The sequence below is a fragment of the Rhinichthys klamathensis genome, unplaced genomic scaffold, assembly GCF_029890125.1.
Source record: "Rhinichthys klamathensis goyatoka isolate OS25496 unplaced genomic scaffold, OSU_Roscu_1.1 h1tg000040l_1, whole genome shotgun sequence".
Taxonomy (NCBI): Eukaryota; Metazoa; Chordata; class Actinopteri; order Cypriniformes; family Leuciscidae; genus Rhinichthys; species Rhinichthys klamathensis.
In genome coordinates, this window is record NW_026606587.1 from 5,382,116 (window position 1) to 5,396,894 (window position 14,779).

At 37.5% G+C, this 14,779-nt stretch overlaps 2 protein-coding genes across 5 annotated transcripts in view; both read right to left on the reverse strand.

The window, feature by feature from the left end:
• Nucleotides 1-6,905, reverse strand: part of sorbs3 (sorbin and SH3 domain containing 3) — an 83,987-nt gene extending 77,082 nt beyond the window's left edge. The window contains exon 1 of one of the 4 annotated variants that reach the window (XM_056246678.1): nucleotides 5,248-5,347. The gene's annotated coding sequence lies outside the window, so the exon portion shown is untranslated. Of the gene's footprint in view, nucleotides 1-5,247; nucleotides 5,349-6,792 lie in introns of those variants that run through there. The other 3 variants (XM_056246677.1, XM_056246679.1, XM_056246675.1) reach the window with 3 other exon arrangements.
• Nucleotides 6,906-10,418: 3,513 nt separating this feature from the next.
• LOC130081950 (E3 ubiquitin-protein ligase NEURL3) lies at nucleotides 10,419-13,611 on the reverse strand. Its single transcript, XM_056246682.1, has 4 exons — nucleotides 13,511-13,611; nucleotides 11,973-12,473; nucleotides 11,017-11,169; nucleotides 10,419-10,930 (listed from the first exon to the last, which is right to left on the reverse strand). The coding sequence occupies exons 1-4, from the start codon at nucleotides 13,527-13,529 to the stop codon at nucleotides 10,755-10,757; spliced, it is 849 nt and encodes a 282-aa protein (XP_056102657.1). The 5' UTR covers nucleotides 13,530-13,611; the 3' UTR covers nucleotides 10,419-10,754.
• Nucleotides 13,612-14,779: the final 1,168 nt, after the last annotated feature.

The window sequence follows — 14,779 nt, forward strand, 5'->3', positions numbered from 1 at the left end:
GATACTGAGGGTAATTGTGGATTATCACAGTACAGGTACAAAGTACTCATGATTTGATTTACAAGACTTAAAGGGATAGTTCACACTAAAAATAAATTTAAGTCATAATTTACTCACCCTGGTGTTGTTCTAATGCCGTATGCCCTTCTTTCTATGCCCTTCTAAATTGGCAGCACTATATTACTTTATAGTAAGTCAAAAGTACTCTACCAGTAAGTCAATACAAAAACTTTATAAATGATATAAATGACACCAATCTTTCTGCAATACAGTTCAAATCGGTACACGTTTAGGCTACTGTTTGACTTACAGAAAATCGTCATCATATCATTATTATTAACAAGTATTTCTGTTAACTAGCTAAAAAACTGAATATGGGCACCATTTATCACCCCTGACTGGAGATATAGATCTCCATCTGTGGGTTTGCCCCTGAAGGGACCAAATCTTGAACTCTGGTCTGTCAACCAAGGTTGTTGAGACCATTCTAAACTCTACAGCCCTCTACCTCTAAATTAATGATCCTGCATGCGAGTACCAAATGAAGTTACTTTCATGGCATCTTGCGCATGAATGGCTTATAGGACAAGTTTGGTATTTTACACTTAAAGCCCTGTTTCAAGATCGTTTCTGATAAAATAGAACGGTTAAGATTAAAATTTGGACACATGCTGCTGTCCCGAGAAATTTCGGTTTCTGTGGTTGCACCCATGCCACGCTCAAAATTGCTTAAATCACCTTTCTTTCCTATTCTGACATTCAGTTTGGAGTTCAGGAGATTGTCCAGGACCACACCCCTAAATGCATTGAAGCAACTGCCATGTGATTGGTTGATTAGATAATTGCATTAATGAGAAATTGAACAGGTGTTCCTAATAATCCTTTAGGTGAGTGTATATACGTTGTTTTTTTGTGTGTGTTTTTTTGTGGTTTTTGGATATTTGAATCGAAAACATCTTACATGTACACATTTCCCCCGGTTGCTCTGCTCCTGGGAGTTCAGGAGAGAGTTTGCCAGGACGAGGTTCATCTGCTATAGCCAGCCCAAGTATTGTTCTCAGACCTGATGTCTCTCCTAGATGGCACTATTTATCACCCCTGACTGGAGATACAAATCTCCATCTGTGGGTTTGCCCCTGAAGGGACCAAATCTTGAACTCTGGTCTCTCGACCAAGGTTGTTGAGACCATTCTAAACTCTACAGCCCTCTACCTCCCCTCCATGAGGAAACTGTATGCATTGAAGTGGAGTCATTCAAGAGTTTCAACCTGAGATTTGTCCATTGGAGGGTTTGTCTATGGCACCATTTGAGCCTTTTGAGACAGCTTCAGAGAAATGTCTGACTCCTCTTAATATGGCTTTCTTACTTGCAATTACTTCACTGAAAAGGTTAGGAGATCTGCAGGCCCTGTCTGTTGCTTCCTGCTGCCTAGAGTTTGCTCAAAAAGCTTTTCTTTACCCTAGACCGGGTTATGTGCCTAAAGTGCCTACAAATGCAGCACACTATTGTTTTGCAGGCTTTTTGTCCTCCTCCTTTTCAGATGGAGGACCAAGAGAAGCTCAATTTGCTTTGCACTTAATTGTTACATCCACTGCTCATCCCAATTGTTGGTCTGATTTGGTTCACCCACGTTTGTGATGCGGTACGCTGGTCCTCTCCACATGCCTTCATCAGATTTTATAGCCAGGATATAGAGTCCACGGCAGGATCTCAAATGCTTGTGACTTACATTTGTGCTCATTATGATTCACACTTGGACAGGCATTTGTTCAGTATGGCGTAGTGGGTATGAACATTCCCTTTGCGTCAACATTCTGATGCAGCGCTGAGTTCCCTCAAAAGGAAGCGTCTCAGTTACAATTGTAGAAGGGAACAAGACACTGTGTTGTTTTGCCATAATTTCCTGCATACCTGAGAGCGATTTACTTTAGCCAATACTTGACGGTGCACCGTCATCCGTCACGGGACGATGTCTCGCCAATGAGATTGGAGTGATTTCACACGTGCTTCAGATGCAGTTAGGCAGAAGTGTTCCCATAGCATCAACATTCTGATGCAGAGCTGAGTTCCCTTCTCAGGGAACCAGGGTTACAGTCGTAACGAGATGTTTTAACGTTATCATATCATGAGTAGTAATTTATCGTATGCATTGATCTGAAGTCTCAGTGGAGGAACTTGTAGTTTTCAAGAGCACAACGGTGATTGTTCTTCAATCCCCCCTTGTGGAGATCAAACCTACAATCAGGTCTTTAACCACTAAGCCACACCACCATCATAAAAAGCAACAAAACGATAATAAAATTTATCGGGCACAACTGCCTTAGTTCTGTGTGTGGTTTTTTATGCATTTTAAAGAGTGAATTCTTGATTACCTGAACTCGTTTATGCATGTGTGGCATTTTCCATTGCTGGCTATTTTCCACTGGATCTTGGGAAGCCAGCTCGTTCTTAATAATTCATTGGTTTGGCTCAGTAGGGCAAACCAGTCTTAAATGGTATAGTCTTACAGTGTGTGTGTGTTTGTGTGTGTGTGTGTGTACAGAAACCAGACTATTGCAAAACAGAGGAGAGAAGAAAATACATTTCACAACTGACAGTTTAAACAGGAGAATGCATGAGGTGAGACCAGACGAGAGGAGAGGAGAACACAGAGGTCTTATACTGGAATGAAAGTTCAGCGTGAGACTGAGGAAAGAGAAATAAACCATTGAGAGGGCAGAGAAGAGTGAGTGATGAACTATAGAGGAGAGGAGAGAGGGCTTAATAAACGATAGGCATGTTATTAATGGCTGGTCTCCTGCAGCGAGCAGATATTTTTGTTCGCCAGTATGGTGATCACTGGACCGAAAGAAACCTCATCATAACCTGATAAACAATCTACCATTCTTTTTCAGTTCTGTGCAAAACGTACAGATAAACCTCATATAAAAAAAGAAAGCACATAAAAGGCCTTCTTTAAACCAGGCGTTTGTGAAAAATGTGCATTTGCATTAAAAAAGCACAATACTTCAACCAAAGCTAATGTTAAGCAGCTTAAAGTTCAGCTTAATGTTTTAGAGTCCCTCCTACATTTAAATGTATCAAGAAAAATGTAATTGTAATGTGCATTACAATAAAATACATGGCGTTGTAGATCAATAATGATAATACTAATGAAATGTTAAATGTACACTACCGTTCAAAAGTTTGGGGTCGGTAAGATTTTTTTATTAATACTTTTATTCAGCAAGGATGCTTTCAATTGATTAAAAGTGTCAGCAGAGACATTTAAGATGTATATTTCAAATAAATGCTGTTTATCAAAAGAATCCTGAAAAAAATGCATCATGGTTTCCACAAAAAGAATATTAAGCAGCACAACCGTTTTCGACATTAAAAAATGTTTCTTGAGCACCAAATGAGCAAATTCAGCTGTGCCATTACACAAATAAAATATATTTTCGGATATATTCAAATAAAAAAACTGTTATTTTAAGTTGTAATAATATTTCACAACATTACTGTTTTATTTACTGTATCTTTGATCAAATCACTTCACCCTTTGTGAATATAAGATTCTTCTTTCAAAAACATTACAAGTCTTACCCATCCCAAGTTTTTTAACAGTAAAGTAAATGCATTAGTACGTTATTACAGACTTATACAATACATTTTATATAACATAACGGGGTCTTCTGCTATGTCTCTGATGGGTCCTTGGCCTAAAAAAGGTTGTCAGCCCCTACTTTAAACAACTCCCCAAACAAGCACAAATCCTTATAATGAAACTACACTCTGAAATGGCTATGATTTGTCAACTACTTCTACACTAAATTATAGAGTAAACATGTTGCACCAATACTGACAAAATATAACCAAGGGCTTAAGAGATACTGTGAATGGCAGCAAACCACTGCTAAATAACAGCATGACTGGCATGACTCAGTGTTGCGTAAGAGGAAACTAAGTTCACCACGATGGTAAATATTTACTCTTGACAAGTCTCAGACCGCACTACTGATATATAACACTCAATAAAAATTGATTGATTGCTGAGTTTGTGAACTCAACATTTGAATGTTCTGGAACAAGGAGTGGCTACTGTGCATAAAATGTGCAAGATACTAAAACAAGTGCAAGAACAACAGCCTATACCAATCAAATTCAAGCAGCCTCAAATCTATGAAACGACAACAGCAACAGACAACGCTCCAGATAGCACATCCATCTGATGCTTCAATAGACACAGACTCTGCACATTCAGTGGAGACATGGACTGGTTTAGCGTAGGGAATACAAATCACAAGCAAAAAATAAGTTCTGAATTTTGACATACAAACAAAAAAAAAACTGTTATTTTAAAACAGAAATATTGAAAATATCTGGTCATTTTTCCTTAAATGAGTACATTTGTTTTCCCCCACGTAAAGGCATCCTTGCCAACTGTATCTACTGTACACTCTAAAAAATGCTAGGTTGTTTCAACCCAAATTTGGGTCAAATATGGACAAACCCAAATGTTGGGTTAAAAATGTAATTTAAAATTTTAACCCAACTTCAACTTTCAAGAGTGTATGAATAAATGACCGTTGTCAACCTGTCACACGGGAAGTAGAATGACAGGAAACACAGTCTGACAGGAATCTAGCAGATCAGGCTCAACAGCTTCTCGTGGGACAATACCTCTGACAGCAAATTATTACAACTTCAGAGAACTGCATGTTTTCTTTATGCACTCTAAATAAGGTACTTTTTTGCCCACTAAAACACAGCAGCTGGTTAATGGCAGATTATTATTATTTATTTATTTATTTTACTGAAAAACACTTGTATTTTTACTTATTATTTGGAGGAACATGCAAAGACAAAGAATCCTAGAATCCTAAGAACCATATATAAAACCCCAGTTCTCTTTGCATTCACACTGTCGCTGGCCAAGTGGATCTGTTTTTGATCAACATTAGTATCAATCACTTTAGCAGAATAAGATGTCTTACAGGCTACTAAGCGAAATTACCAACCAATTGACACAAAGTACCAACATTTGATGGCTGGTGGTGGGTGTGAATTTCACTCCCTGGGTGTAAACCGTCAAGCATGCGTCTCCACAAATGTTACAGCAAGAAGGAAAGTGACAGAAAAGATTATAGGTAGTGATGATTCATGTTCAAAATCACCTTAATATTTACTTCAAAACAGAACAGAAGCATACAGTTGAGTAAAAGAGAGTCATGAAGTTTGAAGAGAACTGAAAGAGGCGTATTTACCGTGAGGAGATGTTTCCCTGGAATGAGTAGCACAGAAAGAAGCAGAGAGAGGGAACAGATTACAGCCAGCTCTGTTTTTGCTGGGAGGGCGTTTGCAATTTACTCTGATTCTGTGACTCAGCCTTTGTGTGTGTGTATGTGTGTGTGTGTGTGTGTGTGTGTTCATACATGAAACTCTCTGTGCCTAACGAGTCCAAAGCTCTGTAATAGTTTCCATCCCATACTCACATACTTATACACACACATGCACAGCTGGAAATAATAGAAAGTCCCATGCAGGCTGAGGAGAAACACCCTCTTGTGTGTTAAAATCAAAAGAACAAATGAGTGCATTTCCCTTCCCACACACACAGACGGCATGTTTGATCTGCAAATACATCAGCTCATTGTTCACTTGAGGACAGAAAATCACTTTCTCTCTCTCTCTGACATGCTATTATCTCATGCCTTCATGTATTTTCTGTCATTCACCCGAACACAGCCTTGGGGCTTCCTTTATTCCAGTCATACTGTCAGTGCCTGAGTAATACTAATAATGCAAACCATGTCAATTGAAGATGTGCCCATGAAATGAAACAATCAAATAACATCACGATGTCCTTCTAGTTCAGCCACGCAACATGCTTTCTAACTATTTCCACAGGCAATGAAGTTTAGTGACCACATATGTCCATTAAATTAGAGGATACTAAAACTACTGGGCTGACCGGCTAAAATGAGCCACTCTATATTAACATCGACCTAAAAAACACATTTCAAATTACTGTCTTGCATAAAGAGAACATCTTGACATGCTTTCTTTGAAGTGGCAATGTTCAATTCATGAATGAGTCAGATCTTTGCATTGAATTGTGTAAAAATCACTAGACTCAATAATCCATTCGCAGTTGGAAGATTATCAGTAAAGATCTTAAATTTCAGTGTTATTCATTTACTTATGAAGGTAAACAATGACAGAATTTTTATATTTGTTGAACAATTCCATTTGGATGTAAAAACAGTTCCACTAGTAATACTGTTTCAAACCCTGATATACACAAAATGAGTAATTACCATAAGTGATGTTAAAACATGCCTCTTTTGAGGAGCTAGTTTTGTAAAAATCTGGATAGAGCTGAGGTTAACAGTAAAATTGAGCATAAACTGTAAAACAATGACAGCTTTGCTTTTTATTCTGAGAACTTGTTGGAAGTAATTCTTTGGAAACTAATTCTTACACACAGTGACTCATTTAAAATACTGTAACATCATGTAACACACTACTGAAGAACCCTTTATCACCGTCTTATTTCAGGTAAAGGCGGTTTAAAGTGGATGAGATCATTCGTCCCTATTTACCTAAACCACCTTCCTTTCCTTATGTCTCTGATATCTCACAACAGTATATAATGAGTGGTTGAATGAGTCACAAAAAGACATTCAAGTTGGGAAATTACTGCAACTATATATGCTTTTGAATGGTAGTTTACAGTATATCAACCATTGTAAGACATTCAGGCCAAAGACACTGGAGGTACTGTTTTGTAGTGAGCCAAGGACACCTACCGTGCTGCACGTCTGCTGATGATGAGGATGTTTGTTTTCTTCATCAAGCTGAGCAGCCTTTAAGTGCAATCTTCAGTTCACTCAGAGACATTCTCGATCCCCCCACTCGGCTTTGACTCAATGGCTTAGTAAGCCCTCCCTCACTTCTTTTCTTCTTCCTCAAGCTCTGTTCTGCCATCCAAAATAAATATTTAACAGTCAGACAACGTGATCAACAACCAAAGGTCACATCCTACTCACTACGCCATTCTCCTCCCCCTCATTTTTTTATGAATTTCCCACTCGTATAATTCGATTTCTGGGGTGTTACTGTAACTGTAATTTAATGCTAATAACCAATTCATTGGACTCAATGCCCACTGCAGAAGCCAACTGGAACAAGTTATAGAGGGGTGCATGTATGACATCAGAACCCAGAAGACTGATTGGCCGCTGGCTCCTTTGAGATTTTCCTATGGGGTTTCATAATGGGTTTTTTCGGTTTATGTGTAAAATAAAGCCTGTGGTAAACATAAACATTTTGTTCTACAATGTAAATTTACACACACCCATAGTGAAAACGCAATTTTGATGCATTTTTGAAAACGTACTTTTTTTTTAATAAGTAAACCGATTAGACAGCTTGGGGAGTGAGTGTGTGCAGTGTACTGTGGTAGAACAAAACGTCAAAGTATCTTCAAGTTATGTTTACCACAGGCTTTAGTTTACTCATACATTTTTAAAAAAAAAATTATAAAAAACAATAGGAAAATCTCAAAGGAATCAGCAGCAAATAAGTTAGTCTTCCTGGTTCATACCTCCACCACTCTATAAAAGAAAAAGTACAAAAGATTTCCATTAGAATTAAGTAAATATTTCCACTTCATTTAAGGCCACTGTACTAAAGACCCTCTGTGAATTTCAGATTCATTCTGATGATCTGATGTACCCAACAGAGATAGCAGGACGGACCGTAACACTTCTGTCACAACTGCATTTCTTGACATAAAAAAATCTTGGCTGCAAAAAACCTATTGAACACTTCTTCCATTATTGCCCAGTAAAAACACATAGTTCATTGAACATGTACTAATATTTTAATTTAGCAAAGACATTTTCCAATTGTGGGGCATGTTGTTGTGACACTGTAAGTTGTCACTATGACACAATGGCCATTAAACAACCTATTTTAAAGTTTTTTCTGCTATACATGCGCAGTAAAAATGGAAACACAAAAATATTCCAAGGTAACAAATGGTTATAACAATTGATGAGCCAAAATATTATGACCAGTCACAGGTCAACGAATATGGTTGATCACCTCCTAACAACAAGGTCACGTCAATTTCTGGGTAGATGGTAAACAAACAATCAGTTCTCGAAACCAATGCGTTGGATGCAGGAGAAATGGGCAGAAATAAAGACGTGAGCGACTTTGACAAGGGCCGAATTGTTATGGCAAGGCGACTGGGTCAGAGTATCTCTGAAATGGCAAGGCTTGTGGGTTGCTCTCGATCAGTGCTGAGAATTTACCAACAGTGGTCTGAGGAAGGACAAACCACAAACCAGTGAGAGGGTGTTGGGCCCCCAAGGCTCATCGATGCATGAGGACAACAAATGCTATCCTGTCTGGTCCGAGCCAACAGAATGTCTACTGTGGCACAAGTCACAGACCAATCAGAGTGTCCATGATGGTCCCTGTCCACCATCAAAAGTGCCTACAATGAGCGTCAGAACTGCACCTTGGAGCAGTGGAAGAAGGTCATGTGGTCCAATGAGTCCCATTTTCTTTTACATCACGTGGAGGGCCATGTATGTGGCCCTTCCATTCACCTGGGGAAGGGCACCAGGATGCACTGTGGGACGACGACAAGCCGATGGAGTGAGTGTGATGCTCTGGCCAATGTTCCGCTCGGAAACCCTAGGTCCGGCCATTCATGTGGAAGTAAATTTGACACATCCCACCTACCTAAACATTGTTCCAGATCAGGTACACCCCTTCATGACAAGGGTGTTCCCTGGTGGAAGTGGCCTCTTTCAGCGGGATAATGCCCCCTGCCACACTGCACACATTGTTCAGGAATGGTTTGAGGAACATGATGAAGAGTTCAAGGTGTTACCCTGGCCTCCAAATTCCCCAGATCTCAATCCAATTAAGCATCTTTGGGATGTGCTGGACCAACAAGTTCGATCCACAGCGGCTGCGCATCGCAACCTAGAGGACTTGAAGGATATGCTGCCAAGGTCTTGGTACCAGATACAAAGACACCTACAGGGTCTAGTAGAGTCCATGCCTCGGCGGGTAGGAACTGTTTTGGTGGAACTGTAGCATGGTGGAGCACAAACAGCATATTTGGTGGTCATAATGTTTTGGCTCATCTATGTATATATATATATATATATATATATATATATATATATATATATATATATATATATATATATATATATATATATATATATATATGTATACACACACACACACCGGCCACTTTAATGGTACACCTGTTCAACTGCTTGTTAAGGCAAACATTTAAAAAATTATATTATATAAATTAAAAATACGGATTCTAAAACCCTTACGGACACTTAAAAAGTGTGAACATGTCCTACATAAGCAAGATATAATTAGTTAAATTATATAAATTTGGTTATATTTCTTCCGACAAATATATGCCTCAGTTTATTGGTTTATACCATTTGCCCGAATGAATGAAAATGTACATGCATTTCAAATACATAAACCTTTAATAGGCCTAAACATTTGTGGGGAAAGTCGTGCCCTGAGAACACACTTTTAATCTTTGACAAAAAAAAGTTTGACAATTTCAATTTTTCAGGTATAACACAGGTCAGTGTGGTTTTATTGACTTCACTTTTAACCTAACAGCTAAAAGGAAAATATGATTTTAGGAATTTTAGTTCGAAGGACATGATTCACAAATATTATTCTAATTTAAGAGCGTTTTGAACTAGATGTTTGGAAACAATAAACTAACTATTAAGCACAGGTTTGTCAAATAAGACTTTTGCCAAAAACGTATAGACCTTGTTTAAACTTCCCAATGTCAACCTATGATGTCAACCACCCCCGGTACTACCGTATTTTGATTGGTTGAAATGTCATGCATCACAATGTTGAAAACGTAGATTTATATCATCAAAACCAGCTTCATCCTCATGTTCAGCATTCCTTCATATTCATTCAAATTAAAAGAACACTATAGTGTTAACTTATAGACTTTAATATAGAACAGCCAGCAAACATGCAAACAAACGAAACCAAATATATCACGTTCTCTTATTAGTAACGTTAGCTACACACTGCATTTCTCACGCCCAAATCCGTAATTCCTCTTCCCCACCCTTCCTGACTATTTTAAAGGAAAAAGCTCACCCCCTTTTAAATGTAGACTTCTTCTGCAGCACTGAGCCTTACATATTAAATGTTGAACATGAGCGTCGTTAAGAATTAGAAGAATTAGGATTAGAATCAAAACTTAATCAAACTTTTGTCTGTTTCTTCTGTTGTTGGGAGTTTTTGTTTTCCTTCACAATACTGACACCTGGCGGAAATGTTCAAGTAGTGCAAGACGCTACGCTTTGTGAGGTGGCGAATAAATGAGCATAAAAAGTAATAAAAAATGCATAAAATGCATTTAATACAAAATTAAAAACATTGTTCATATTACATACATACATATTTACAATACATACATATATATTTAAATCATATTACATACATATTTACATAATAGATTAAGAATAATCTGATATTTTCACAAATACGGTATATTATCTTCATAAATAATCAGAATGTAAAATAATTTACAAATGAGAAATAGTGCAACTAGAGAGGATAAAAAAATAAACATTTGCACAGTGCAATGATAGATTTGTACATTAAAGCAATTCTGAAATGAATTGTACAAAATACATTCAACAAACAGGCCATATGGCCACCAGTTTAAACAGGATGAAAACTAGTCATATGGTTTGAAGGAACCCATGGGACGACGACACAGAGGACAGGTCCCAAACGTCATGTAAACCCTCATGCTGCACGGAGTACAAACACATTTATGACCGCAGCTCAAACGAATGTTTGCCACATCACTGTAACACACTACACATTCCTCACAGTCGGGAGTTTCATGATCTGAGGGGGGAAAGAGAAGAGGTTACAAGCTGAAACTAAATGTACTCGACCATACAATGACTGTCATGCACTTATGGGATTCTTACCTGTGTTGACAAGATAAGGGTTTTTCAGGTTTCTCTGCTCCAGCGTGCTCATTTGTTCCTTCTTTCTTTTTATTTCTTTATCTTCAGTGTGTTTGATGTGTGTGAGAGCAGGACAGGACCTCCTGGTGAAGATGCAACATCTCTTTTTGGAACCTATAACGCAGATACACAGACCACATACACTGTTAGGCAGGGGGGAAAAATAATATATTTATGTTCCTGGTTTGCTTAAGCCTCGGGGCCGCAAGGGTTCTTTGAAATCTTGAAAGAAAGAAAAAGATTTTACTAAATGTATTTTTAGAGCGGTCAAAGTTAACACGTGAAATACTAATGAAATTGTATATATATATATATATATATATATATATATATATATATATATATATGTGTGTGTGTGTGTGTGTGTGTGTGTGCCATATTTATATATATCAATATTATTAACAATTCTAATCATTATTATATCTTTAATATTATTCATTTAATATTATATTAAGCTTTCTAAAGACCAGTCAAAAATCAATATATTAATTGTGATTATTTTGTTCTTCTGTATGTTAATCTCAAATATGATGCACCTTAAACAGTAGGCCTACATATTTGTAGATTATTTTTCACAATTTTAATATACAAACCAATTATTTAATTTAGGATTTTTTTTTTTTTTTTTTTTTTAAATGGGTAGCATGCCATCACATTTTAGGAAAGGGCCATTCTAGCCGATCATATTTGGCAGTAACGTTACTCCTTGGCATTAAAAATAAAAAATAAAAAAATCAATAAAAAACTGGCTCTTTCTAACAGAAAAGTATTATGGCGGTGCGATGATGTAAATGTGGTATATGCCACAGTAATTCCAAAAATATAGCACAAAAATAACCTGCTTTTTTCAACCACAACAAAATAACTTTTTTATGCTCTCAGAACACAAATATGAGACATCAGATCAGAAGCCTCACCAAGCATCACCACTGACGTGGTCTGTCCATAGATGTCCATCATCGCCCAGACGGGCCACTTGGCGTTCAGAGAGGTTTGCTCTGTGTGTGTTCTGCCATCAGAATTCCGTATGCGCAGACAGCCGTTCTTCTTCAACCAGAACTGAATCTCTGAGCCAGGGCGACAAATGCCCACGGGAACCACCACCGCCGCGAACAGTGGAGAGTGGGTCAAGTCTGGGATGGCCAGAGGGGGTAAAGTTGTCTGATCGGGTAAAACATGAGTAAATCCGACCCGCAGTGCTCCGTGCCAACGTCGCACGCAGTGCTCGACTCTCAGGCGCACTTTCTCCTGTATCTTCACCTGTCGCCCGCTGAACGTCAGTCCGTGGCAGAATGACGAACCGTCCCTGGTCACGCGATGACCCCCGTCACTCAGCGTTATCAGAGGACCCTTCACTTCTGAGTGGAAACAAATCGCTCTCAGGCTCCCGTGCGCGTGACACACGCACTTCACTTTCTCTGGAAAAGAAATAAAGAGTTTGTTATTTGAAATTCATACGTGACCACGCGGTGTATTGTGGACAGTTCTGATATGCTTCTTCTGTCTTTTTTGCAACTTGTGTTTTCTCGGGACTTTCCAGTAGCCTACCCTAATAGCCTAGTTCTTTTGAACATAATCAACCGGTTGAGAAAAGCGGTTCGAACGAATCGTCCAAAGATCGGACTCGAGCGTTTCTCGAGTCAATTCTCACTTAACCGAGAATTTATTTGAAATAGGCTGTAGGGTGAATTCGGGTCGATTTGGAATATTTTCCCAGTAATCCCAATGGCAAAAAAAAAAAAAAAATGTCCCAATCACCATTTAGGACGACGACAGATTGATTTTTTTTTTATCTAACAGCACACACCACACACATACACTCTCTTCGCAGAGAGATTAAATTTAAGTTCAGTATTGTAACTGCAAATTCTAATTAACAATCATGTCTTCAACAACCTGAAGTCACATGAAATGAAAATAAACACCCTTATTGAAGCTTAAAAACGCAATACATGTAGGCTACAGCATAAAAAAGTCACTTTCGGAATAAATGTAGTTTGCACAAGAATTTAACTGGTTCTTTGTTCTGTTCAAAAGAACCGATTCGCAAACTTAGTCGTACCGGCTGTTCAACTTACTGACGGCAATAGCGCTTTACAGCCACTAGAGGCCGCAGCTGCTCAACTGTCAAAATCACAGTTTTGGAAAGTTTCGTATCAAGCATTACATTAAGCACATTATTATCGAACTCGGATTCTCCAATGCTGCACGGTAAATAATAATTTCATATTATTGACGCATAATACTCATTTATAATTTATTTATTTATTGCCATGTTTATTGTATAAATTACTGTAAATTAATTGGTTGGTTAACGTTTTTAAAAAAAAAAAATCATTCACATTTAGAGATGCTAATTTAAAAAAAAAAAAAAAAAAAACAGAACTATAAGCTTGACATTCATAAAGTGATATAGTTGAAAAGTTACAATTTGGTTCTAGTGTCATCTTCTTACCTTTCTTTTTCTCTGTCATCCTGTTTTCTTAAGCAGCTCTTGGTATCTTCTGTATAGGCTACATTAGTTTCTATTTCTTAGTACATGGGACATTTGTAGCTTTCTAACTGCATGTGTTGTGTTTTGCACCTAAACACGAGGATACAATTGGATGGAGAGACTAGGGGCGGAGCTCTGGAAAGTTTCCTTTGAGAATGACTCATAACATGTCATGACGGCATTAACTGCTCGGTAACTTTTAAATTAGTAATCTATTCGTTTTTTGTACGTATTAACTGGTCAGCAAAATAAAGTATTTGGGTAGTTTATTTATTTTGTCTAATAGTAATGCATAACATAATTTGGCTTTTTGGTCATAATTTGACTAAATTTTACAGCTTTACTGGGGGAACAGGAGTGTATAAATCTGAATAGCTTTGGATGAAAAGCGAATAAAGAGGCTCATCAAATTGGAATAATTAACTGTGCTGTTTGCCCTACTGTCCATGGCTATTCTGCCTGTAGTTGACTTTCAACTTCTAGTGAGTATAAATGAGAAAAACAGACAATATTGCATTTTGGTTTTGGCTCAATTACACAAGTAACTTACACATCTCTGCTACAAATGAACACTTAAAGTTTTTTTTTTTTTTTCGTACAGTTGCACTGAAAGTGACAGGTGTGCAAATGTTACAATTTACCCCATATGCGGGGTTAATTGTAACAGACAGAGGGGTTAGTTGTAACACTTGTGTGTAACACACATAATTCAGTAGGCCTACTATCTGTATAGTTTGATATTGTTTGTACACCTATAGACAGATATCCATACATCCATCCCTCATCCAATCATCCTTCTATTATGGATCAATATCATGGATAGAGATATATGAAAGGGCTGCACAGTTTTCCAATAAATAAATAAATAAAAATATTGTAATTGCTTTTGAATTATATTTGTGTGTGGCAGCGGCATGCAAAATCATTATTATTAATAATAAAAAAGAGCTCAAAATCACATTTTGAAGGGTTGATTGCATGTAAAACAGGCTTTTTAATAAATAAACAAGTGATCAATGCATAGTAAACAAATGTGAGAAAAAAAACATACTTTGACATTTAAATTCCAACATTGTTTGTGAAAGTCCAACAAAGTTAAATGTGGCAAAATAAATATATAAATAAATACTCAAACTTGTGTGGCAAAAGTTGTGTGGCTCCCTGTTTTCATTTGATTATCATTGTACACTTGGCGGCTTAGTTGTAACACTGTTACATTTTCACGTTTAA

Excerpts from the sequence above, each read along its gene's own strand:
- LOC130081950 (XM_056246682.1), bottom strand. Across the intron at positions 11,170-11,972 it reads CACGTCAGTGGTGATGCTTG|GTTCCAAAAAGAGATGTTGC; the intron begins GTGAGGCTTCTG and ends TCTGCGTTATAG. Across the intron at positions 10,931-11,016 it reads CCCTTATCTTGTCAACACAG|ATCATGAAACTCCCGACTGT; the intron begins GTAAGAATCCCA and ends TTCCCCCCTCAG.